Here is a 25,168-nt window from a genome sequence, read left to right as displayed (position 1 = left end):
TGTGTAAGTGGGTTAATGTTTCCTCACTTCCGTCACGTTATAATATATTAGAAAACAAACTCCTACCCGTTGTTTTATATAAAGTTGTCTTGTGTTTTTTACTTAATGTATAGAGATAAAAAAGACCTTCCATAGATAACGAAAAAAGTAGTACATATATTAAAAAAGAAAAAAATCGAACTGAAATAAATAATACTTGGACTTGACGTAAAAATATCGAAGTGAAATATATAGAAGTGATGAATCAAATAAAAGACTGGCTACCAAGACCAGTCTTGTGAGAAAACACTTGTGCCCCGTGTCCGTGTTGGCACCGTGTCCACAAGTGTTTTAATAAGAGTGCCGTGATAAGTGTTGGCACCGTGTCCGTGTGTGCATCATGGTACTAACTGGTGTCAGTACTGTGGAGAGCGCGCGCGCTGTAGAACGCGCTCGACAGGCTTACCAACGTATGATGCGGCAGGAGATGATGAGAGGTAATAATAATTTAATCATGATAATAGTTTTAATTCGTGTAAGGATTCTATTGTTATTAATGGGATAATTTTCTAGTATTTGTGATTCTTGAGTTAGCTTTGTTTAATAAATCCTCTTAGGAGTGATTACTGTAACATTTAATCACGTTGGAGGTGATTATTTAACGTCTTAAATCCATCAAAGTGACCTTGGCTGGAAAATACACCGAAGAAAATCTTGGATTGGGATTCTGTAAAGACTCCTATGATAAATATTTCTCCTCACAGAAGATGTAAGATGTGTCCTAAATGGTGTTACAGTAAGAGTCTTTATTTAATATGAAAATTCAATGTAGAAACCTTTTTTAGAATCGTGTCATGAGAAATTTAGTATTCAACGTGTCCAGTAACACAACAGCAGGTTCTTCAGGTTACAATAGGATACAGAATTCAACAATAGGTTAACAGTAAACTAACAGACAGTGCAGCATATAACAGACACTTCTTAATGCAGTAGGTTAAAGTCTACTGCCTGAGATTGGTGGGAGGGAAGTGTGTGGCGCCCCCGTCTAAGGTCGGGTTGGTCACGTGTGGCAAGAATGTCGTCGCCAAGGGATATTTTTTTTTACAACTGCTGTGTGACGGCGGCTGTTTCAAGGAACAGTCTGTTACTGCACCCAACTGGAAATAAACTGATAATAACTTTGTTGATTGAATACTGTTTGTCAGTGTCTCGTTTATATGCCCTGCACTGTTTATGTACTGTGCATTGTATATCAGCACTTTCTATGTACATATGAAATCAGTCATTACCAATATAAAATTGTATGGCAAGTTTACTTAATACAAATCTATTTAGCTATGTAAATTTTCTCCTATCTCCACATTCGTCTATCCATGATTTCTTTTATCTTCTCTTATCTCTTCACCATTTATTTTTATTTTTCTCCTTCGTTACACTGTCATTTTTTTATCCTGCATTTTCTCATTTGTTACCCAATCACTTCATATCTCCCTTCTTCACATCTTTTTTCTAATTCTTTGTCTTCTGATTCGTTACACTGCCATTTCTATTACTCTTCAAGGTACCCTTTTGCCCTCTACATCTCGGTAGATGACTCGACCTTCTCAAATATTGATTCTCATAGTTACATGGTTGGAGTAAATGTCGCCAACTTGTATTTATTATGCCAAGGTTTTCACCGCTAAAAGTTTTATCACAAGGTCACTGCCTCCAGGGGCTTGAATGTGGTTTCCGGCGGCAGTGAAGAGTGGTCTAGTGTGATGTTTGTTCCACTTGGATAATATTGTGTATGTAAATATTTAATGTTCTTTGGATTACCGGAAGATTAGGCCGTCAATTTCTTTTTTCATCTGATGATTAAACTCCCTAATGCTACTACCTCCCTTAAAACATGGCAAGATTAGTTTAGGTTAGCGTGGCAGTCTTGTGAATGTACTTACCCGGTACTTTCACATCGTCCTTAAGGTTTTCTGTATTCCATGATCCACCTCACATAAAACTTGGTCGATAAATAAGTACAGTAATAGATTGGTGACTAATATAGCATGTGTGAGAGTATGGTTTTAATATGTGTTTTTATTATACAGCGGATAGTGAGGTTAGGGGAGAAGCGCGGGGTCCGAGGTCGGAGAGGTCCAGTGTGAGCCATAACGATGATGTGTCGTCGACCAGCAGTGAAAAGTACGAGCGGGACGTGGCCATCCTCAACTCCTGCTTTGACGACATTGAGCGGTTCATCGGACGCCTCGAGCACACAGCGGCTGCCACCAGGGAACTTGAACGCCGTCGCAGGTAATTCCTCTTAAATCAGGTTACTTTTTCTTGTGTCTGAAGTTAAAAGAAGAGTTATATTTACACGTGATTGCTAAAGAAGAAAGTTGCATGTGTGATTATTTTGTCTTGTCTCGTAAATTAAAAAAAGAAAGATCTATTTTTAGACGTGATTTTTTTTTCAGGTCTCGTAAATCCAAGAAGAAAGACATTGGTGACGGATTGTTGTCGATGCGTGCAAAGCCTCCACCAGAGCGGGAATTTGTCGATATTTTCCAGAAATTTAAGCTGTCATTTATCCTCCTGGTAAGCATTCCCAAGTCACTGGTTCTCTGCTGCATCGGTTACTCCTATGAATGCATACCCGGACTGACTTACTTGACTTACTTAAAACTTGTCGACTCCGGACTGACTCACTTAAAACTTACCGAGTAAATTTATGGCCAGACTACATTAACATTGCTTATGACCAGTTAATAGTTCAGTTAAGTTCTGCCTACTTTTGGAATTCTCTTTCTCCACTCCACCCCCTCTCACCTTCTCTTCACTCTCATCTCTTTCCTCTCCTGTCTCTCCTCACTCCCTATGTCTCTCTTTTCAATGACTGTACAGTATATAGTAAAACCACCAATGTTATAACTGTTGCTTCTAAACTTGTCTCCCTTCAGGCAAAGTTGAAGGCGCACATCCACGACCCAAATGCTCCTGAACTGGTACACTTCCTCTTCACTCCCTTGGCGATCATTGTCGATGCGTCTCGGGACTCAAATTACGGCGCAAACCTCCCCACCAAGGTGAGTTTAGTATCTGTACATTATATACAGTATATAGAAAGCTTAAAAAAATAAGTAATTCCACTTAAATTATAATGCTGAAATCCCCTACACAAGTAATCAAACTTTTCTTTATATTATCTTTAGTGGTTATGGTGTTCCAAATTTTCAATGCTGGTAAATGTTTTGTCTTGTATTTTAAGAAAGACAGAATTCTCACCTTTTTTTCTCTCGTTCAAGGTCTTATCTCCATTGCTAACTGCAGACGCCATAGACCTGCTAACAAACTGCTTAACTTCACGAGAGACAGAACTGTGGCAGAGTCTTGGTGATACCTGGTGCATTCCACGTAACATGTGGAAGTACGATGTTCGTCCTTACCAGCCAGGTTTGTCACCATCTTGTGTATATGAAATAATTATTTTTTACAATTAGTTTCAGACAGCAATAATACCACATGTTTCCCTCTTCCATTTTAAATAGAAGTAATGTTTAATATAACTTATGTATGCTACAATTTGTTTTTTTATCATTGTATTGTATGGTAATGCTAGTTAATTAACAAGTGACAATGTGTATACCTGCACTGGACATACCTGTGACGTGATGATAAATCTGATTGTTGTAAGGATGTTGTATGTAAATGATGGAGGAAACTACTGTACTATTATATTTTTTAGTGTTTTCAAGTGGATGGGCACCAGAGCTGATAGAAGACTCACGCGAACGCTCCAATGTGCTGGCCTCCGAGGTTGCATCAGAAGCTAAGCGTACAAGAGCAGAGGAAATACGAAATGCTCAACGCGAAGTAAGTTGTAGAATCGAGTGTTTCAGCGTCATTGTTTTACGGCTGTTTTCCACGCTCATCCTAAAATAGGAATTATGGTGCTTTAAGGTGAAATATATCCTCCCTCCTCCCCTTGCCTTCTAGTTAACGATCTGTGGCTTTAAAGATTCTCAATAGCTGTGATTTCATTATACTGTATTATGTGTTTGCTAGGTGGGTTGAACCTTACTTTGCCCCCTCCCCCCCAATAAAAAAGACTGCCTAGGATGACTGCCCCACCCACCCTCCTACACCTGGGTTTGTATGTCATTCAGTTTTTCAATATCTGATCTGTTGGTGTTACATATCCCAGTTTATTACTAATATTAAATTCTGTTAATACTTGTACCAAATTTTAGTTCGATTTTTTTAATCTGTCTTCACATCAGATATTAAATTGCTCTTTTATTTGTGATGTTAAACTCTTGATTTAATATTTTTTAAGCTCCTTATTTGTCTCTGTTATTAACCCCCCCAAATATTCCTTCTATTATACTCTACTCATTGCTATATTAAACTTCCCATTTATTTTTTTGTATTCCAAACTTACAAGGACATGGATTATCCTGGAGTAAGTTCATGTGTGAATTTTTTGGGTTGTAATTAATTTACACTTCATTTAATGAGTACTGGATGAAGGGATCAAGTTTGGGGGCTGTAGATCTTAGGATAGTGTGTGGTAATGGTGTACTACTTATATAAACAAAATCATCCAGAACAGTAATTAACCTACTACTGTATATGGTAGTTAAATTATGTGGAATTTCAAGTAAGATATAAGTAGAATACTTTTGTATAAGTCACTCCAGTCTAAATAATTTTCCACTTTAACAGGCAGAAATGCGGCAAGGTCGTCTACGCACGGATGAATATGGCAGTGACTTCTACGACTCAGATCGAAGGGAACCCTCTCCATCCCCAGGTCGATACTATCCCCGAGATGAGAGGTTGGTCATACCGTCCCTGCACTAATTCTTATATGATTACAATGACTATGGAAAAATATTAATATTAATGGAAAGAAAAGATGAAAACAATTGTACTGTATGAAAAACAAGTTACTCTGAAACTGTGGTGTATTAGCTAGGTTAATGTGGACTGTACACTAAGCCTACACAGAGCAGTTTTTCCAATTCCTCTGCTTAAATATGTAATCTTAGCTTTCACTATTAGAACATGCTAGTATTTTTAAGACTAGATAATTTTCAACACCTTTATTTACATGGCACACAGTATAGTATTAAGCTAAGTACAGAAATAAAACAATTAATAAGAAATCTTTTGGTAGACTTTACAAGATTAAACTGATTTAGACTTACCAAGTACCTATTGATGTTGAGAGTCTGACATATGTTAAAGAGTTAGAGAAATATGCAGTGATGCGAACAGCTAGTCGGTAAGATCAATGAGGTGTGTTTTAATGTGTTTCAGGCCACGGTCCATGACACCACCCTCGGAGTACCCCCAGGCTGGCCGTAGTGATATATCCCAGGACTCGGTGGATCAGCCTACATTTGAAAAACATCAGCGACAGTGGTTGAATGACCTTAAATCCCGCGGGGCAAAAATTGTGCAGGTGACCTATCCACGCACGGCCAACAATGACAAAGAATTAACAGTTGTTCGTGGGGAATACTTAGAGGTGAGTATTGTGGAGCTTGTTAAATAAATATGCATCTGAATGTAAACTTTGGTGGGCGGACGTTTTGTTTCCAGATAATTTGTTACCGGTCTATTGAATACTTTGTTATATTTTTAAATTTAGATAATAATGTCTTTATTTTAGAGATGATTAAGCCATGGTTAGGTTAGGTTTATACCAAACCATTCATGAATTGTCCAGTGATGAAATGTCTTGGAACCATAAGCTTCACCAAACTGTATATAATATAGATGAAAATAGTGATATTGAAATGTATAACTAATGAAGAACACTTGTCAAACACTACTGTTCCCGTAACCATATCTCCCAAGGAAGTGAGCAGAGTGAAGACAATAAATTCATAATCCTAATTTAAATTATTGATATAGTTGATGAGGTTAAACTCTCTTTAAGTTGTATATGATATCCACATGTGTTTGAGAACAACTCATAAGGCCTGTTTCCCCATCAGGTTATGGATGACAGCCGCAAGTGGTGGAAGGCAATAAACGCAAGAGGCCAAGTGGCTCACGTCCCTCATACTATTGTTACTCCCTACGCCGCTGACCAGGTGTGATATGACATTGCATATACTTATTCACCTCTTACCAGCTTACTAGACGTTCAGGTGGTCTGTCTGTTCTTATCACATTTGTTATCCAGGTACAAATACAGTAGTCCTTATGACTCTTGGAAAATTTTATTCATTTTAGAACTCCAATTATTCGACTCCTGTAGTTTTCTATACTGATTTTTTTGTTTTTCTTTTATTTTGGATGCAAGTACATTAGTCCACACGTTAATTTCCAATTGTGAGGGTAAGAGTTGTGAACTGTTGTAATAACCTGCCAGAGAACGTTCATTTAGGAGTAATGAACGTGGCATAATAACCTAACCTGCATTACAGGATGGTAAGGAAGATTACCGTGCTGATGTGCGGCGGAATGCACCTGCTCCAGTCTGGAAGGAACGACAGGGCAAGAAAGGTGAATTCAGATATTTCTAATTCCTGCCTGAAGTCTAAGGTGTCGTAACTACTGGCTTATGATCTCCTTAATAAATTTATTTTTATGTAAACCTTTCAAAAATAATTTATTAAAGAGGATAGTTTTGGTAACGGAATGTGTAGAGGGATTAAAAATTAGCATCATGGAGGAAATTTGGGTGAAATTAATGCTTCGTACCAGAGTAAGAAAATGTCAAGTGAACTAGTGAAGGGAGATTGTGAGCCAGTAGGACGATGCACGTAATGGAGAGACATGTGAAGGTCTCTCTCTCTCTCTCTCATTGTGGGTGTATGTATGTTTGTCTGTTGAACTCCTGCACTGTGCACTGTCCTGGTTATAGACACAAGCTTCAGTATGTAGGCTATGCATTTTAGCGGCCTCCTCTTTGTGAATGTAAAGTTGTTTGTAATGATTTATTGCCAAATATTAGATCAGTAATGAAAGCTGGTTGTAAACTTGGTTTGTCTCAGGACTTACTCAATGGTCACTGTTGTATGTAAAGCTTTCATGTGATTGAAATTTGGCACAATGGTGTGTAATTTGACTAGCAATTGTTGGCACATTACACACTAAACATTTATATATATAGTATATATATATTTTAGCAAGCCTTACCCTAAAAATTTTAAAGAAAATAACATAACTTTTATATCTAGTTGTATAGGTTCTTTTTAAGTATGTTCAATATAAAGTTTGTTCAACAATCCTTGTAATTAAATTAAAACCTGTAATTATTTCATGTAGACAGTACAGTATCATATTAAGTGAGTGTAGAAGATTAATTTGTTCATTATTGGTAGTTGAAGTTCTCCACAACATCACATAATTATAGACGGTGTTGTGGTGGCACGTTTGTTAGCTGCTGTATTCCCTCCATTATTCAGTAATATTGTCACGGTTGTTCATTCTCATCATGTACATCATTGTGTAGTAAATGTAATCTTAAATAATTCTAACCTTCACTAACACTTAACATAACACATTTTTTCCTTAAATGTACAGAAATTGCAGTTTTGTTTTTGTGTTTTTATGTCTTTTGCAGATACGACTTATAAACTATTACAGATTGACAAAAATAATGACTAATGCCTCAATACTTCCTCCACCTTAGACAATGCCTCTATATTACTGCCCAAGATATGAATAATGACCTTAATTGCTCAGAAAACACCTGACTGCCTTGCTCATCATAGACCTTGAATGACTGAATGCTTTATTCCCTCCTGGTAGTTAAGTACGAGTTAACCCCAAAGCTGATTCTATGATTTTTGCAATACTGTAAATTCGTGTCTTGCCACAAATTCAAAATAGGATACTGTATTACATAAGTGTGTATTGAACGTTATACCCTTTGTAATTGGGGAATTGTCATAATTCAGGCCATTATCTCCAGCTTAACTACTAATGAAATGCTGACTAGTAAACTTGTCTTGAAAATGATGAACGTTCCCACCAAGCTTACTAGTGTGTCGACATGCTTATTTGTCTATTCTTCTTCTTTTCTATTAATATATATTTCACTTACTTACTTACACACTATCATACGCTGGTGATTTGTTCCTCCATGTACATTATTAAGAGGAAAGATGTGTTGTGATCAGAAAGTACCGTAGTAAGTAGCTTTAACCTGTTGCTCACAAGACTTAATGAATTAATAATGTACATGTCCAGCTTTATATTTCTAGCTTTGTTTACTTTATTGATGGTCTTCCCTAACGTATAATGGTGAGTGGAATGCTGTTGTAGACCAGGTAATGTACTTTTGTTTCTGGAGCTTTAGGGGGGAAGGTGGCGATGTTCTGTACGATACTAAAGTCCGTCTCAACAAATGCATCTGTTGATAATGCAGTTAAGTTTTGCGATATTTTGAAGAAGTTATAAGAAAACTCAACTTTATCTTTTATATAGAGATCATAATTCTGTAATGTGTTTATCTATAAAGTATTGTAGAGGATGTTATTGCCTTCTTTCATAGGAGTGGTTAACATGCGTGGGACAAAACAGTCGTTGCATGCGCGGTGAAGGGTTGTAGTGGACGGCTCTGTTGACTATGTGACGCGGTGAGCTACTCATTTGTAGGTGCTGACATGAACTGGATTTCTTTTACGAGGATTAAAAGCTCAGAAATCCTGCGTAGTGCTCAAGTTCAATAATTTTGTCACTGTCCGTGGCTTCAGCCAACTAACTTGACAACTGTTTAAAAATAACTCCTGCCTCCCGTGTATATAAACTGGGAAGACTGTCCTCTCGTGACCTAAGACCTTGTTTGACCTGTCTCTTGGACAAGCTGTTTTCATAATGTAATGGGCTAAAGTCTTAAACTTTCCTGACAAAAAAGTAATAGATATAAATCTAGACGAGACTTTACAGACAACATTTTCCATTAAACTTTTTTTCAAGAGACACGCAATAACTTGCACTAGAAATTGAGTAATTAATATGTTTGACTTATTACACTACTACTTCCTTTGTCTGTTCTCAGCCACATTCAAAGATAGACACTGACAAGATTTTAATGTTAAATCACATTAAAGATATTTGTAAAGAATCTCATGTACATTTGTAACATAAGATTTCTTATTTTTCAGTAAAATGGTAGATGGTTGTGGCAAATGAATCTCATATATAAGTGTGTAATATCAAGATAACATTAATAAACCACTGTGAAAATAGTTTTTCTTTTTATTATTATTGAAACATCTCCCTGTGCAGTATACGTATACCTTGTGTGCGATGTTGTCAACAGAGCCCAAAACAAACTTTGCACCAATGCACCAGTGCCTTCAGTTGAGGATTTTGGGGCAAGTCTGACAATTTTCTTCAAGACTTTTTTTTCTGGGGGTCATGGCTCCATGTTTTCAGGGAGAAGGTACAATACTGTAGTTTCTTGTTAGGTAAGTAACCCTTACAGTACAGTCACCAAGTATTCATTGATGATATACTGTATATACATATTTTTTAATTACAGCGAATCTTACAGGACAATGAGCCTCACTTTTAAAGGCCCTAACCTAACAATTAGGATTGGGTTCAAATCCTAGTACAGTACAGTAGTAAGGTTGAGTTACATTAGGACCCACTAGGATTGGGCTCCAATTCCTAATGGTTAAGTTTTGTAAGGTTAGGGCCTATTAGAATGAGAGTACTTTTGACCAGTTAACAGTGAAATCAGGTTTTTTTTATAAGTTTTTGCTTTATAAGGGAGAGATTTTTAAATACTAAGAATCTCCACACAAAGGTTATAGTCTTAGTAATTCTTAAATGTCCTTTTGAGAGAATACTACTTCAGTAAATTAGCTTTGAATGGATTGAAGCTGGATGTAGGAAGTGAGAACAGAAATTTGAGTACAGTAATATATAATAAATTTGATAATCGTATTAATTGCTATTTTGATCAATAAAAAGTATTCAGAAAGGTATCTGGTAAGGTAGGTAGAATGAATGAGCGAGTGAGTGAGGGAAGGTCTGTAGTTGCTCATGAGTTTGGTTCCTTGTGGAATAGTAAGAAATGGTTTGCAAAAATTTTGGGACAAAAATTAGGAGTTGTTTCCCACAACACATTTATATATTTATTAAATTTACTAAAAATTGTACTGATGTAGCTATGGTTTAGGACAGTTCCAGTAGACATTTAAGTCATAGAAGCCTTGGGAAGGTTAAGATACCATGTATGATTAAGGATCCCTGAATACACATAGTAAAGCATTTATCCTTCTGACTTGCCCCGTAGTCAGACTGTTAAAGACTGATTATAATATGTGACTCAAGTCTTCATGCAGAGTGAACCTAAGTATTCAAGTACAGGTTACATAATGATGTATCTCACTATTTATCAGCTTCTCAATACCACTACTGAGTTTGATCATCCATTTAAACCACAAAATAAAAATAAAATTATCCAATAAACCATTTATTAACTTTGTGTAGATATTTATAGTTTGACTCGATGTTATTATTTTACGTTACAGCTTCAGTGTGGAGAAATGATCATAATAATCATGGTCGTAGCTCAAATCACATCGAACCTTTAAATTTTGAAGTACTGTATGTCAGGTGTGGAATGTTGTGATTGTGTCTGTTGTTTAGTACTGGTGGATGTAAGATTAGCGGTCTTTTGTTAATTACATTGTAAGGTGTGTTTTGGTATTTATTATTCCAAGAAATATTGTTTAATTTGTTAAATGGGAAGATGGACATTTACTGCATCTTAAAAGTATGTAAACTGAGTATTCTTTAATGAATTACTTGTAGATGTAGCCTTAGTCTGTTAAATGATCATGTATTCTTTGAAATTAGTTACTGTAGTTCAGTTTGTGTAGAAAGTTGAAAATATGGAGAATTAGTGAATATATGGATTTAGTGTCTCATAACCCCTTCCAACATTACAAAGCTCCTGCAGTATTTGAATTGGAATCGAGCGAGGAGGACCTCAGTAGCCACACTCCAGGTGAGTTATGTATGCTGTGTTCATTGTGGGATTTTCATCTTATAGTCTATGAATCCAGTTTCACAATTTGTCCTTTGGAAAATACTGAAAGTTGCCTAATTCATTACTAATACATCAAACATACCTGGAAATTGTGTGACTGGATTCACACGTTTATGTCAAGTGTAGCTTATCCATGCTTCAGTGTCACACTTCAGCTTGTCTTGCCCGAGCATTGGCACTTGTCAACTTCTTGTCTTGTTTAAGTTGTGTTTTTGTTGCTTTTCTCTTACATCTCTCTATGAAGTAAAAATTTTCATTATTATTCTGGTGAAGTTTGATTCATGTTCAGTTCTGTAATTCCTAAAAAATGTAAAACTTAGACTAAAATATAACTTGAATTATCAATTTACTTTTTATTGTTTCCCAACAGACTACACGAACGCCGACTCTAGCGATGAAGATGAACCATCAGCACGTAAGAAGTTGAGCAGTATCCCAGCTCCCCCTCCCCCACCTCCTCCTGACTTTGCCCCTGATGAACCTGTAACACCACGGATAACCAAAAAGTCCCGCCCCAAAACTGCTGAGAGAATGTATGGTACCAGTAAGTTGTTCCTTCTAGTTGTACTGTACTGTATATAGTGAGCATCATCTGTGTCACACCGCCCACCATCACAATCAGCGATTTTGAAAGTGTTTGAAAAATATAAGGAATAGTGAACTGATGTTTAGAGAATTACACTCGATTCATAAGCTACATTGATTGATATATATGGTTAACTTTCACCGGTAATATGACCCTCACATGATTTCATTTGTTCCAGTAAACATGACAAGTCTTCTCATAAAGTCTCTTTCATTAACATTTAATTTTTTCTTACAGTTACTTGCAGTTGGTTCTGTGGTTTACTTCTATGCATTTTTTCTTTTTTATGTTGTGATTAACTTCTCTACCAACACAGTACAGAACTTGCAAGTTTGTTGACGAGAAAAAGTTCTCATCATTTGGTTGGTTCCTTTTGATAACTCCGTACCATTATTTTTTATTTGTATTTTTAATGCTGCCTGGAGTCAGAAAAGCATATGTTAACCCCCTTTGTTAGTCATTTGTCTGTCCCATATTTTGTTGACTACATTTCTTTGTAACAAGTGGAGGAATTGAAACTTAATACAAACCTGTATCATAACCCCTTGCGTATGGCCCCCTGTTAGCTGAATAAAATAATCTGACGTTAACCAACAAAAATATCAAAAGTGTCATCCCTGTAGTGAAGTGGTTAACACAATGATGTCCCCAGTAGGTTCTAAACTAGATACTATACATTAAGTGTAGATTGTAGGTTCTTATCTAGATATACCATAAGTAAAGTGTTACTTGTAGGTTCTAAACTAGATGTATAGTTGTAGGTTCTAAATTAGATGTATAGTTGTAGGTTCTAAACTAGATGTATAGTTGTAGGTTCTAAACTAGATGTATACTAAAGTGTAGGTTGTAGGTTCTGAACTAGATGGTCAGGGATTGAAGTGGTGGCAATAGATTACATATATTCTGAGCAATGTTGTTGTGGTAAAATTATAAGTTGCTGTAAAGATTTATTTTTGTTTTAGGTGTTAATGTAGGATGGCCTTAATACTTCTGTTAACTATGGGTGATATAATTGTTGTCAAAGATTCTAATGGAATGTGCAATATGCAACTGTTATAAAGTTACTCGAATAACATAGAAATTGTGGATGATTTAGACGACTCATTTTATAGTTCTACTTCAAACTTGTAATAGATACCTTCTTTTATCCATAGCTAAGTCTACAGCAGATTTGATGAATGAAGAATTAAGGATGGTCCTGGAGTCGTTCCGTCGCCAAAGACCTCATTTAGAGATAGTGAAAACGCCAGATGTTTACATCAACCAAGGGTCCACCCCCGAAGAAGTTCAGTCGTGGCTCAAACTGAAGGGATTCTCTAAAAGGTAAATTTTCTTCTGTTGGTATATTTAATATTATTTTTAAATTTAATTATCTAATTATAAGCTTTTAACAAATACCCCCTGTAACTTTGTCCTTTGATTATGACTATAGGGGAGCAGGGGTATTATGTCTGTGTTTTAAAACTAAATACATGCTATCTTGTGCAGGATTATGAAGCAGTTTGAGGGTATAGATGGCACCAAGTTGTTTGCTCTGGATAAAAAACAACTTGAGGAATTCTGTGGAGTCTCGGAAGGTGCTCGTCTGGCCTCTCAGATCACAGTCCAACGCAATGTATCAGGGGTAAGATTTGTCTGTTTTTGTCTTGTAGTGAAGAGTATGATGTCTGATAGGAAGGGCATCCAGCTGTAAACTTGCTTCAGATTTGCCCTATGGTAACCTGGACACCTTGTCATCAGGTACTACACACAAAAGCATGGAAAATGGATATAAAATGATGATGAATGGCTATTAACCAAAAGGTGATTAAGAAAATTTATTAGTCATTCAAATTGTTAATACAGTACAGTAACTAAAATTTAAATCTTTGTTTCTTCTATAGTATAAAACAGCCAGATCCTCTGAGCTCCGGCAGATCTTGGCAAGACAGAGGAACAAGGTTGAAAAGGTGGAACCTGATAGGAATTCTAAAGTGGACAAGATAGAGGAGAACTTTGGGTTCCTCGAGGATTATGAGAGTAAATCAGGTTATCAATCAGATTCAGGTGAGTTGTGTAGTGATTGTTCTTTATTGTACCATTCTTACTAAACATTATTCCTAAATAACTTGATATTCAACCAACTCCAGTACCTCATGCCTTGTTTTAATTCACTCAGTATCAAACTTCATTGTATCAAGCTGCTTCTTAAAAACCAAATCCTTGGCAATTTCAGTTAAATATAGGCATAAAGCACAAGGTCATCCACATAGAGATGAGTTAGCAGTCACCAATGCCTGGAGACATCACACTTCTCTGTCTAACTCATATGTTCATCGCAAAGCATTATCCCCAATAGACTGTTAGGCCTATGGGTCCTATTTTCAATAAAATCTTAATTGACAGTCTATACCCATGTGAGTTTTGCTTACAAGCTTATATTTCCATTGTTGTGAAAACCTCCATCTCTAATGAAGTGATGTTAAATGTTTATCTGGTTACAGAGTCGGAAGAGGAAATTCCCAGAGGAAACCCAGGAATGAATACACTTAAAGAACAAATAAAAAAGCAAAGGAAGAAAATAATTGGTCAGAACTTTGAAGATAAAGCCTCACGCTGAGTTGCGATGATCGATCATCTTTTTGGAGATTTGCCTGAAACTATATATATACTGTATACATTATATCTACATATATATATAAGTGGTTATGCTCTTGTATAGTAAATTTTAAGTAAGTTCACAGATTTGTATTATGTGATTAATTTTACTTCCAAAGTTATATTAAATAATACATCCAATGAAATCACTTCTATGTATATATACTGTAGGTTTTATGTGTGGAAGATAGTAGTGTTTGTATCTTGCCCTAATATTACAGCTACTGGCCATCTCTTCAAACCCACCCAGATTTCTGAATGTTGAATAGGCTGTCAGGTACCAGTACATCAATTCGTTGTTTAGAACTTGAAGAAATAAAAATGAACATGTGAACAGGGCAAGTATACAATACACTATGAAAAAATTGAAGTGATGAACAATGAACACATTCTGAGATATAGAAATCAAGAGAAGTAAGATATTGGTAAACAACTTTGGTAATTCTGGTTTTGTCTGAATACTAAAGTGTTTATTACTATCAGTGTTATAAAAAACGAGTAATGACTTTAGTCTTCCATGGACTACCAAACCAAATCACTCAATTATTGGTTTATTACGTAAGAATTTTAATTTTGTGTAAGTTTTAATGTATTGTAACTAATAATAATAATACTGTACTAATATAATAATACTGTATTAATAAATTGCTGCATTAAGAAGTATAGTCTAAGTCAGCGGTTCTTAACCGGGGGGGCCTGAGTAATTTCAAAGTGCGAACCCAGAGCAAAAATAAGGAATGGCCTTAACAGGTGTGTGTATGACCTTATTTGGATTTTCGTAGGGGGGGTGGAGGGGTTCTCGTTCCCCACAGATACTTCAAAATGTAAATGATAACTACGTCAATCAAAATGTAAAATTCCACTAAAAGTGATTGATTAAGGTAGTAATAATGTCGGTAAGTGTACGATAATTTGATGATGAAACGATAGTTTTGAGGCTCCAGTACGATAATTCACATTTGAAAAATTGTCAACACTGACCGAGACGATTTCCAGTGCCAGTCGCCCGCGACGTCCGTCCGTGACAATTTTCTACCTCTCACACTCGCGCATTTCTTTCTTCAATTGAGTTATGATGTAGGGTAGACTTTTTATGAACGAAACAATAATGATAATTACTTATATCAATTGAAAAGAATGCTAATTGTTTCGTTTTAATAACGAGAATGAAATTTGCCAACTCAAAATCACGCTTTGTCTACTTTGAGTGATGTTTATGGCCATGTGGTGGTGGTGGTGTTTATGATCATGGTTTTAAAATTTTATATGAAGGAAGGAGGGGGGCATGGAGATAAGGACCAACTGCTATAGGGGGCATGACCCTAAAAAGGTTAAGAACCATTGGTCTAAGTCATCTCGAATAATATAATGTACAGTACTTGTGATAATACAGTACTCATTCCTTAGAGAATATTGTTACCTATACTAAAACACCTTTGAGTGCTGTCACTTTCACAATACCGTACTGTACTGCAGTAAGTTTCCATTCCAAGGTTTTAGTGCCATTCTTTACTGCTGTATATACCATGCATACTATTTCAGTCAGGTATACTGGTTCTGTTTAAGCATTATGTTTTTTTAAGTATTATCAGAATTTTGCAGTCATTAGGATATTTTTTTTTTTTTATGCTTAGAAGAGAAGTAATTTTCATAAACTAAGTACTGTACTGTACATTCATTCAATAGTTTTATATCCAAGTGAAATGACATATATAACTTAAACACATACTATATATGTTATTTGTTCATTCCTTATACTACTACATGTATGTTTGATGTATCTTCACACCTTTAGTCTGAGTAATGAACATGGCAAAAAATCTGTGAAGACCATAACTTTTTGTTGGTGGGTTGAAATTTTTGTTCATTTCGATTTTGTTCAGAAAAGTGGTACTACAGTATATACTATTGAAGCTGATCAGGACTCCAAGGGCAAAATATTTATAAGTCAGGTGTTGCTAGGTGATTGTTCTTGAAGACTGGGTAAACGTAGGTCAAGAAACATTAATGAACCATATTACAACTTTTTACACTATATCCTCAATCAGCATATCAAAGTGTACCTACAGGATATTAACCAAAGAGAACTACAGTAGCTTCCTCATTTATTGTATGACTGTAATTTTTGTCGCCATCACATTTGCAACTCATCAGTGTCTTATGATTGACAAAATAATTCTAGAGGACAGTAGTTCCTATAACCTCCCTTCCCACAAGTACCATGATGCTATTACTGACCTGTGTACTGTACAGTCATCTGGCACCTTTCCCTCTTTCATTTCAGACTTCTGTTGGCTAATAATGTATCAATTTAGTTTCTAAGGTGATATTATAAGTACTCCAAGAGTCCTATTTTGTCTAGTATTACACTGAAGATGATAAAATATTTACTGAATGGCATTAGCTTCAAGAATACAGGTAAAAGCTAATAAATTAATTTAATCTTTTAATATAGTTTTAAGGTTGAAAACCCAAAAGGTATTACAGAAAGATTGGATGAGAAGCTGTTTTTTAACATGGTATGGCCACTGTCCATAATCAATACTTAGGTAATTTTATCAAGACAAAAGTGCACTGGGCACAAAATCAACAGTTTTATGAGACCAGGAATTACCAATCCTGAACTAGATGGAGATTAAATTTTTTTATACTGTGTAGTAAACGAAATCATTGAAGTATACTTTTTATAATTTTAAACACAGGAAAAATACAAGATTCAGCTTGGACTGTAGGAGGCAAGTTAGTTAATGGTTGCCTGAATATGTGAAGGTTGTGTATAAGCAAAGTTCCTGAAAATCAGTCTGTGATTTCATATGCTGTTGTATATGAAAATCATCTAGTACAAAGCACAGTACTGTACGAGATGGATAAAATTATTACTGCACTTGAACATCATAGAATAGTCAACCATTTGGAAGTTCCTAATTAACATTCTACCTGCAGATATAATGTAAGTGCCTTAAAATCTTGCCAGCCAAAAAGTTTGAAATGTGTATTAAACAAACACATTTCCTGTTCACTAGAAGAATGTGGAGAATAGTGATGTGCCTTAGCTTAGGTGCCTTGATCAACACTGTACTTGCCATTCTTATAAATGTTAGGTATGTTTATGTAAAACTTCCCATTTCAGCAACTATGGTGTAATTATTTTACAAAGAAAATAAGCGTATAACATGCCACCACTGCACTTGTAAAAAGTACATACAGGGCATTTAATTATTAAAATTTTGTAATGTATAAACTGTACTTACAACTGTTTTATATTTTTGGTCTATGTGGCATGGGTGGTCAGTTGTACCAGCACAGAAGTATCAAATGCAATGGAAGTCGGTGATTAAAATCATCAAATATGTTGTCGGACATAAATTTGAAACCTGCTGCTATACTCGGCTCTTTAGAAAGTTCTCATATTCAGTACTGTACTGTATTTCATAATTCAGCAGGAAGTGCATGAGATACATCTTGAGTTGAAAATCATTTAAGATAAGAATGTGTTGTATGCATCTAAATTCTTTACTGTACTGTATATGGTTAGTGCTATTTAAGCTTCATTTTCCCATTCTGCATTACACATGTGACATTTTATAAATAGTTTTCTTGTGGGAGATCTCATTCCTTCACAAAAAATAAGTATATATATATATATATATATATATATATATATATATATATATATATATATATATATATATATATATATATATATATATATATATATATATATATATATATATATATATATATATATGTGAAACTAAATACTGATGTGCAATGATCAATATATTTTCTACAGGGAACATGACATGTGAAGAATTAGATTTAAAACATCATCAACTGCTAAAGAAGTTAGTCCTGAATAATCACAATAGAGGTGTGTTACTGTAAACAGTAACAGAATTTGTATGCTTTAAATACTGTACATCTAGGGGTCATACTTGGTGCCAATTGGTGTTAAAATATGTAACCGTGTTAGCTCTGTATGTTGTATATAAAGAATATAATGATTTCTATTTGTGTTTTCCTTCCTGTGTTAAAAACTATTATGGCTACATATCAAGAATTTTTTTTTGTAATCAAGTGAGTTTCCTTAAAAAATTTTCGGGGAAATTAAGCACTGTATGAAATGGATTGTGAAGTGCTACAGGAAGATTTCTGTCGGCTTCAGGAGTGGTCAAAGGAATGGCTGTTAAGATTCAACATCAAGAAATGCAAAAAGAAGCACCTACTGTAGTTTTTACCAACAGTAAGGAGGAGTATCACATGTCCAAACGGGTCAAAGAAACTTCATTAACTGCAATCAAGGTATTTTCTGGAGATAACTCTTTAACATTGATGACACTTCAAAGAGGATATACGGGGTATACTATCATTTACTCCTCGTTAGTGCACATATTTATAATGCTGCACCACAAACTTGATTGCAGTGCAGCTTGTTAGTTCAATCTACCCCGGTAAGCGACAAATCATCCAAATACATATAACAAGACTTTCCTAATTACTTTTAGAAAAACTTAAAATAAATACTGTATAAACGCATAAAACCTGCCCATGCTTGTTTAGAACTGCGATCATGTCCTCAGTGTAGTAAATAAACTGATCAGATGAACTCGCTCAGAAAATTTATCTCTTGTCGTGTGCAGGGCAGCAGTTCTTCCGACTCTGCTTAATCCTGGTACAACATGCCTGCTCTGACACACCCCAGGCCGTGATCTGGACAAGGTGGCGAGGCTCACACACTGTCCATGGAGATTTGTTTTTAGGAAGTATCACCCAGGATAACATGTGTCGCATTACGGGATAACACGTGTCGCATTAAGCACAACTTCGTGTTTCTGGCGTCATTGTCCCTAAGCTAAGCTGCTGAATAGGCTTTTAGATATCTCTTCTATTGGCTAGGAACTGGCAGAAACAGGTCCTATTGGCTGAGAATCTCAGTGGTATTCGTGGTTAGTCAAGACACTTTTGTTGTTGTTGTTTATTATGGCCGTACTATACTAGTTAATCTGGCGCGGGGTCGTTGGTGCACTTCCTCACACACTCGTGGTAGGTTGTGACGGTGTAGCGTCTCTCGGGTAAGGAAACGTCGAGGTCATCGTTATCAAGTGTGAGAAAAAGACTAGACAGATTTTAACAGCAGTAGAAAACGTCTCCAGTAATTAATCTATAGTCATTTTAAATAGTGAAACTAAACTAGTGGTGAGATAATAAAAATGGTGACAAGATGCGAAGTTTAGAAAAAAACATATTTTGCATTTAAGTGATGACTGGAAGTTGATTAAATGATTTGACACGTTTGAGCAACCGATGGTGATGAATTAAATTAGTAACGATAAGTACAGTAAATGATTGTGACGACGAGAGAACGAAAAGTTAAGAGGTTGTGGCTAAAAATATAATACATATAATTTTATATACCGTAGTTAGCTTTAAAATGTTCATACGTAATATTTTCTTCTTAAATATTTGAGATAAGTTTGCTAGGCGTCCTGTATAATTATACGAGATTGTCTCGTATTTCATCGTCCTGTCATGTTGCCCCGGAAAGATCTGCCGGGACGTGTAATTCTCCCGTATGAGCGGCCCCGATAAGTTAACTTGAAAAACAAAAACAGTAAATCATCAAAGCTTGCCACTGTTAGTCTGTGATTGGGTAATATGCTACACAGAAAAAAAAGTATTTCTTATTGATTTTAATTTTTCTTAGTGCCGTCACACGCATAAAATAGTTATTGTACTTGGGTCGATATTCTATTTTATATAACTATCCTCATTATCTAGTGCGCGGATCTTGACTTGACGATGGAGATTGGCGCGTCAGTCAAGCGGAAACGATACGTACAGTAACGTTTCGTCTGACTGATATGTTCTACTAGGTAAGCCGACAATTCGCGGAAATAAACGACAGAAAATCAGAGTTGAAGTAAAAAGTCCTAGTATGACATGACAAGTTATTGTTAGCAAATACAGTACCGGGCATGTACTGACTCCAGAATGTATCTCAACCTGCGCCAGTTTTGGTCAAGCTGGGCGCCTTAATAATTAACTCGATGCCGCCACAAAGACCCTTGTAGTGGAATTCTCCCCTACAAACGCTGTTTGTCGCTGCCTAGCCGACCCCACCAATTCCCCAGTGTATGCCTCGTGGTCTAGGTCAACCAGCGCCGCCATACACCACGGAGCGGGGGTCAACTGCTAAGCCACGCCTACCCCCGCTATTTAAGACCTGACCTCGTGGTGATCTCTCTCTCTACCTACAGCCACAGCCAGCAACACCTCCTCCTCTGCCGCTGCCTGGCGGCCCTCCCTCCTCCGCCTGCCTGGCGGTCCTCTCTCCCGCTGGCGAGCATGGCGACCCACAAGCTGTCCTTCTCTGAGCGTCCTCACCAACCAGCTCTCTCTACATCACGCTTGTAACCATGCTGCCTTCCCAGCACCAAGCTGCATTGTACATCCAATACAACATGTATATAGAGAGCACATCGTGAGTTTCCTTTCTCCATCCAATCCTGAGTGTGAACCAAACAATCTCATACCCCACAAATGGTGACTCCCGGAGATTCGCACTCACACAGGATGGAGGAGAAACTGATCACGCTCCCAGTCTTCAAGCAACATGGAAGACTGGCTTATCCACACAGAAGCAGCTATCATCGGCTCTACAGCTACTGTCTCTACACCGCAGGTTAGACACCCTAGAGCAGCTCTGCTACTCTAAGCAGAGACCAGCTCCTCTTCCTGCCCCAAGCACCACGTCCTACCGACCCCAGCACACCCGTCCTGCCTCAGACGCCGACCCCGGCCCAGCAGTAACCCCTGCCGCCCCTGATGCGGCCTCTGTTCCTGAGTGCGGACCCACACACCCCTCTTTTCTCCCTCAGGTACTCCCTGCTAATGTCCTGCACCCTGCTGCTGTCGTGGACCCAGCTGCTGTCACGAGCCCTCATCCGCTTCTGCTGACGCAGCCCCTGCTCCTGACCCAGGCCCACACACCCCAGCAGGCGCATCTGACGACTCTGTACCTGCCGTGAGGGAAGCACAACATTCATCGCCTCCACACACCCTTATTCTCCCTCTCTACTCCCACAGATATTGTGTATCTAGACAGTTGTCCCCAGCGACCGGCTCATCACGCCATCGCCGTTGTCTCACATGAGGCACGCACCGCCCGTTCTGCCTCACATGTGCTATGCAACCCTGCAGACAACAAGTCTCCTACACAGCCTGGAGGGAAGGGGGAGTATTGTAGTGGAATTCTCCCCTACAAACGCTGTTTGTCGCTGTCTAGCCGACCTCACCAATTCCCCAGTGTATGCCTCGTGGTCTAGGTCAACCAGCGCCGCCATACACCACGGAGCGGGGGTCAACTGCTAAGCCACGCCTACCCCCGCTATTTAAGACCTGACCTCGTGGTGATCTCTCTCTCTACCTACAGCCACAGCCAGCAACACCTCCTCCTCTGCCGCTGCCTGGCGGCCCTCCCTCCTCCGCCTGCCTGGCGGTCCTCTCTCCCGCTGGCGAGCATGGCGACCCACAAGCTGTCCTTCTCTGAGCGTCCTCACCAACCAGCTCTCTCTACATCACGCTTGTAACCATGCCTGCCTCACCAACCAGCTCTCCACATCACGCTTGTAACCATGCTGCCTTCCCAGCACCAAGCTGCATTGTACATCCAATACAACATGTATATAGAGAGCACATCGTGAGTTTCCTTTCTCCATCCAATCCTGAGTGTGAACCAAACAATCTCATACCCCACACCCTCTACCCCGCCTCCACCAAAAAAAAAAAAAAAAATATCATCTCTCCACTTAATTCACTACCCTTTCTTTGCTTCTCCAACCTTACAATAATCATTACCACAGCTCTCCTCCCCACACTATCATGTCCCATCCCTCATCAACTCACGCCCCCAACCGTCTCACTCTCGCTTCAGTCTCAGTAACCCTCCTCACTCACTCACTCCGCCTAATACCATCATTATATCATAAAACTCTCCATCCCAATTCACTAACACCAAGCTCAATGTTTACAGGTATTTACAACAAACACTATCATGAATTACCTTGACTCGAAGCGTCCTTGCTGGCTGACACTGTTCGCTATTCTTGTCGCCTCTGCTGCTGCTGGGACAACTGCCACTGGATCTACCAAAGTGGACAGTAAGTACAATAAAATTATTAAACTGTACTATAGCTAACAGTAGACATGGATATAGCTAACATGCGGTAGATATAGCTAACAGTAGATATAGATATAATATATATAGCTGCGGTAATGGGCAATATACATTATTGTTTCAGCGTCAATGTGTGCCAAGACGGACCCAGTGCCTTTATGTCTGATGAAGAAAAGCCAGTGTGCGCCTCTAGACGGTCTGTTGGCAACACTGCTCGGTACTCCTGACGTCATCATGGGTTGTGTCAACATAACCAGCGTGCCGATAAAACCCGACTATTATGCTAGTATAGGTGAGTTATATTATGATTAAGTGTTTTTTAGTGACTTTTCGGGTTTTATTATAACTTAACAATGTTTGTATACCTGTATAACTGTATTGTCTATATGGCGATTTTGTACACGTCTATCACAGTCACTATTCCACAGGTAAAGCTTTGGTGACAGGCTTAGTCGGTAGCCTAGGGAAGAAACCCACCTCAAATCCCGTAGCTAACCTAGCCATCAGACAGTGTGTCCTCAACGCTACCGGCATGGTGAGTATCCTTCACGATAACAACACCGCATTTTGTCTTTTTTTTACGGGGATTAGCCCACCCAGGCACAGGTTACTGACCTACATCAGGGCCTGGGGGGGGACGAAAATATAATAATAATAATAATAATAATAATAATAATAATAATAATAATAATAATAATAATAATAATAATAATAATAATAATAATAATAATAATAATAATAATAATAATAATAAAAATTAATAAAAATTACAATAAATAAAATAATAGTAATCATAATAAAAATAATAACCATAAATAATGCAAAAATAAAAATAAATAAATCAAGAGTGAGAAATTATACATTATGTATGTTGTGTTGTCACTAGTAAGAGAAACAATTGAGACCCTGCAATTGTGTGTAAATGAGGCAGAAAGTCAGCTCAGTAACCTGGGACTTGGTCAAAATTTTTGTGATGCCATATGGCAGCAGGTGATCAGCTTACTAGCCAGTCGGTCTGTTCTCTATTACGATCTTCATTTGTATTTGTGAGTCTGATAATTTATCCTCTTCGCCACTTGTCAGCTCTCTTGCCGATCGGTTATATTAGGTTAGGTTATTATTGAAGTGAAATAAACTGGGGAGTGAATCTTCTGGTGATCTCAAAATTACTGTAAAATTCCTTCTTTTTAACCATGTAACCGAGAATTTATATACATGTGTGATCCCTGGGTCAGCTGGGTGAGGATGGAAGCCTTGACCGTGGAGCCGTAGTATCGCAAGTCTCTCTCTTGACGCCTCCCTCCCTCGCTGCCGCTGTTGTTACCGCCGCCACCACCTGCCCTGAACCAGCCTCCTACAAGACCACCGAGTTCATCAAATGTCTCAAGAAAGTGTGTGTAGCCAGCGCACCTGGGGCTATGCTTCCTGCTGCCTCGCCTGGGGGCTTCTAGCAACCTCAGTCACTTTGTCTGAATCAAGAGATAGAAATAGGCAGAATGTTATTCAGTGAAATCTCCATTCGAATTCACATTGGTTCAAGACGTAATTTCGGTGTGTCATATTGCTTAACACAATTTTGTAAGGATAGTTTTTTGATCGACTGTACAGTATATAGTTGTAGGAATACAAGAACAATGGTAAAAAGTAAATCGATTTAACCAAGAATAGTCCAAGAAAGTAGTTAGAAGCTTATTTTCATCGGGGATTTTAACCTATACAGTTCTATCTATCTATCTATCTATCTGCCCGGAGAGTCACTGCAGTGCCAACCACCACTATCCTTCAATCACGTTTGCTTCCTCCTGAGTTTTTATGTATTTAATAATACAGTAACTAGTAATTCGATGGAGATGTAGTTTAATAAAAGAAAAGTTACATTGTGGTTGTAGAATTTATTTTCCTTTATACAAGCTTAAGTAGGAAATGCTCGTAAGATATCTTATCACTAAATATATTCCCTCTCTCTCGGTATTAATGTCAGTTATAACGTTTTATGTTTTGCACCATGTTACACCACTAGAGGAGGCGCGCGTAAAATTATATTCATCATTTCACATCACAGCGGATGCGATAGCTAGGCTGTCCAACGCGAGACAAACACATACAATACTGTCGTCTCTGTATTAATGTTTCGTGGTATTAAAACAACAGTGAGAACGAAGGTTATCAGCGGAAGTTTCGCCTCCAAAGAAATATATTTACTATTAAATTAACCCAATACGTTCTGTTGTAGATCCTAGTTGTTGAGCATCATCTACAAGGGTCACCGTCCTTCTCCGACACCCGGATATTACAGAACGTCAGATGTGGTGAATTGGTGATAATTTCTATAAACATTGGGATATTAAATAAATTTCTACGGATTTCAGAGATTTACAAAAGAATGGAAGCAAATTATGGTCTTAGGTCTATGGGAAGAAGCTGCATTAAGATGGGGTACAGATTCTCAAGTGTTTTACCACACACTCTTCTCAAAACTAAAGATGTAATAATGAACTTAGTGGTTGATTTAACGTCCAAAAATAACATCATAGTTACAGAAACTATCCCATACGCTCACTTTGCACACTTTTTCTGCTATACTAATAAAGACCCCCCCTCGCTTCCTTGGCACGCTGTTTAGGGACCCTCACTTCCCAGGAACGTAAAGAAAAGTAGTTTTACTGTGCTCTGAAGCCTGAAGTCTCTGACAGTGTCACATTCAATAATATAGTGTTCAAGTGTATGCTTTAAAGGTTTATCACAAAGTTTACATGCTGAGTGTTCCGGTATGGGTACAGCG

The 25,168-nt window shown here is 37.6% G+C and overlaps 2 protein-coding genes and 1 long non-coding RNA gene across 6 annotated transcripts in view; 2 read left to right on the top strand and 1 right to left on the bottom strand.

Moving 5' to 3' along the window:
• The window catches only part of LOC121853295 (epidermal growth factor receptor kinase substrate 8-like), a gene marked incomplete at its 5' end in the record, with an annotated part of 58,584 nt that extends 43,672 nt beyond the window's left edge, over positions 1-14,912 (top strand). For 2 of the 3 annotated variants that reach the window (XM_042347320.1, XM_042347319.1), the window contains 15 exon segments: positions 2,067-2,271; positions 2,436-2,556; positions 2,919-3,044; positions 3,264-3,411; positions 3,704-3,831; positions 4,684-4,796; positions 5,281-5,491; positions 5,964-6,062; positions 6,399-6,477; positions 10,889-10,945; positions 11,358-11,531; positions 12,728-12,896; positions 13,062-13,197; positions 13,457-13,619; positions 14,057-14,912. In XM_042347320.1, coding sequence (XP_042203254.1) covers positions 2,067-2,271; positions 2,436-2,556; positions 2,919-3,044; positions 3,264-3,411; positions 3,704-3,831; positions 4,684-4,796; positions 5,281-5,491; positions 5,964-6,062; positions 6,399-6,477; positions 10,889-10,945; positions 11,358-11,531; positions 12,728-12,896; positions 13,062-13,197; positions 13,457-13,619; positions 14,057-14,172 — 2,045 coding nt within the window. In that variant the 3' untranslated portion in view covers positions 14,173-14,912. 3 annotated transcript variants of the gene reach the window in all.
• Positions 2,028-22,561, bottom strand: LOC121853298. 2 transcript variants are annotated; one of them, XR_006086296.1, is made up of 7 exons: positions 22,498-22,561; positions 22,273-22,354; positions 12,712-12,889; positions 11,070-11,223; positions 3,620-3,891; positions 3,244-3,423; positions 2,028-2,307 (listed from the first exon to the last, which is right to left on the bottom strand). It is a non-coding gene; the product is annotated as an uncharacterized LOC121853298 (long non-coding RNA). The 2 variants fall into 2 exon arrangements; XR_006086295.1 differs by lacking the exon at positions 3,620-3,891.
• On the top strand, positions 19,205-24,266 carry LOC121853297. The gene is made up of 5 exons (XM_042347322.1): positions 19,205-19,282; positions 22,243-22,369; positions 22,511-22,678; positions 22,815-22,921; positions 23,622-24,266. The coding sequence occupies exons 2-5, from the start codon at positions 22,264-22,266 to the stop codon at positions 23,835-23,837; spliced, it is 597 nt and encodes a 198-aa protein (XP_042203256.1). The 5' UTR covers positions 19,205-19,282; positions 22,243-22,263; the 3' UTR covers positions 23,838-24,266.
• The last annotated feature ends 902 nt before the right edge of the window (positions 24,267-25,168 follow it).

Source organism: Homarus americanus, unplaced genomic scaffold, assembly GCF_018991925.1.
Source record: "Homarus americanus isolate GMGI-L3 unplaced genomic scaffold, GMGI_Hamer_2.0 scaffold30450, whole genome shotgun sequence".
In the NCBI taxonomy this organism is placed as follows: Eukaryota; Metazoa; Arthropoda; class Malacostraca; order Decapoda; family Nephropidae; genus Homarus; species Homarus americanus.
Note: the sequence above shows the minus strand (reverse complement) of the source record. Positions and strands in the feature narration are given on the sequence as shown.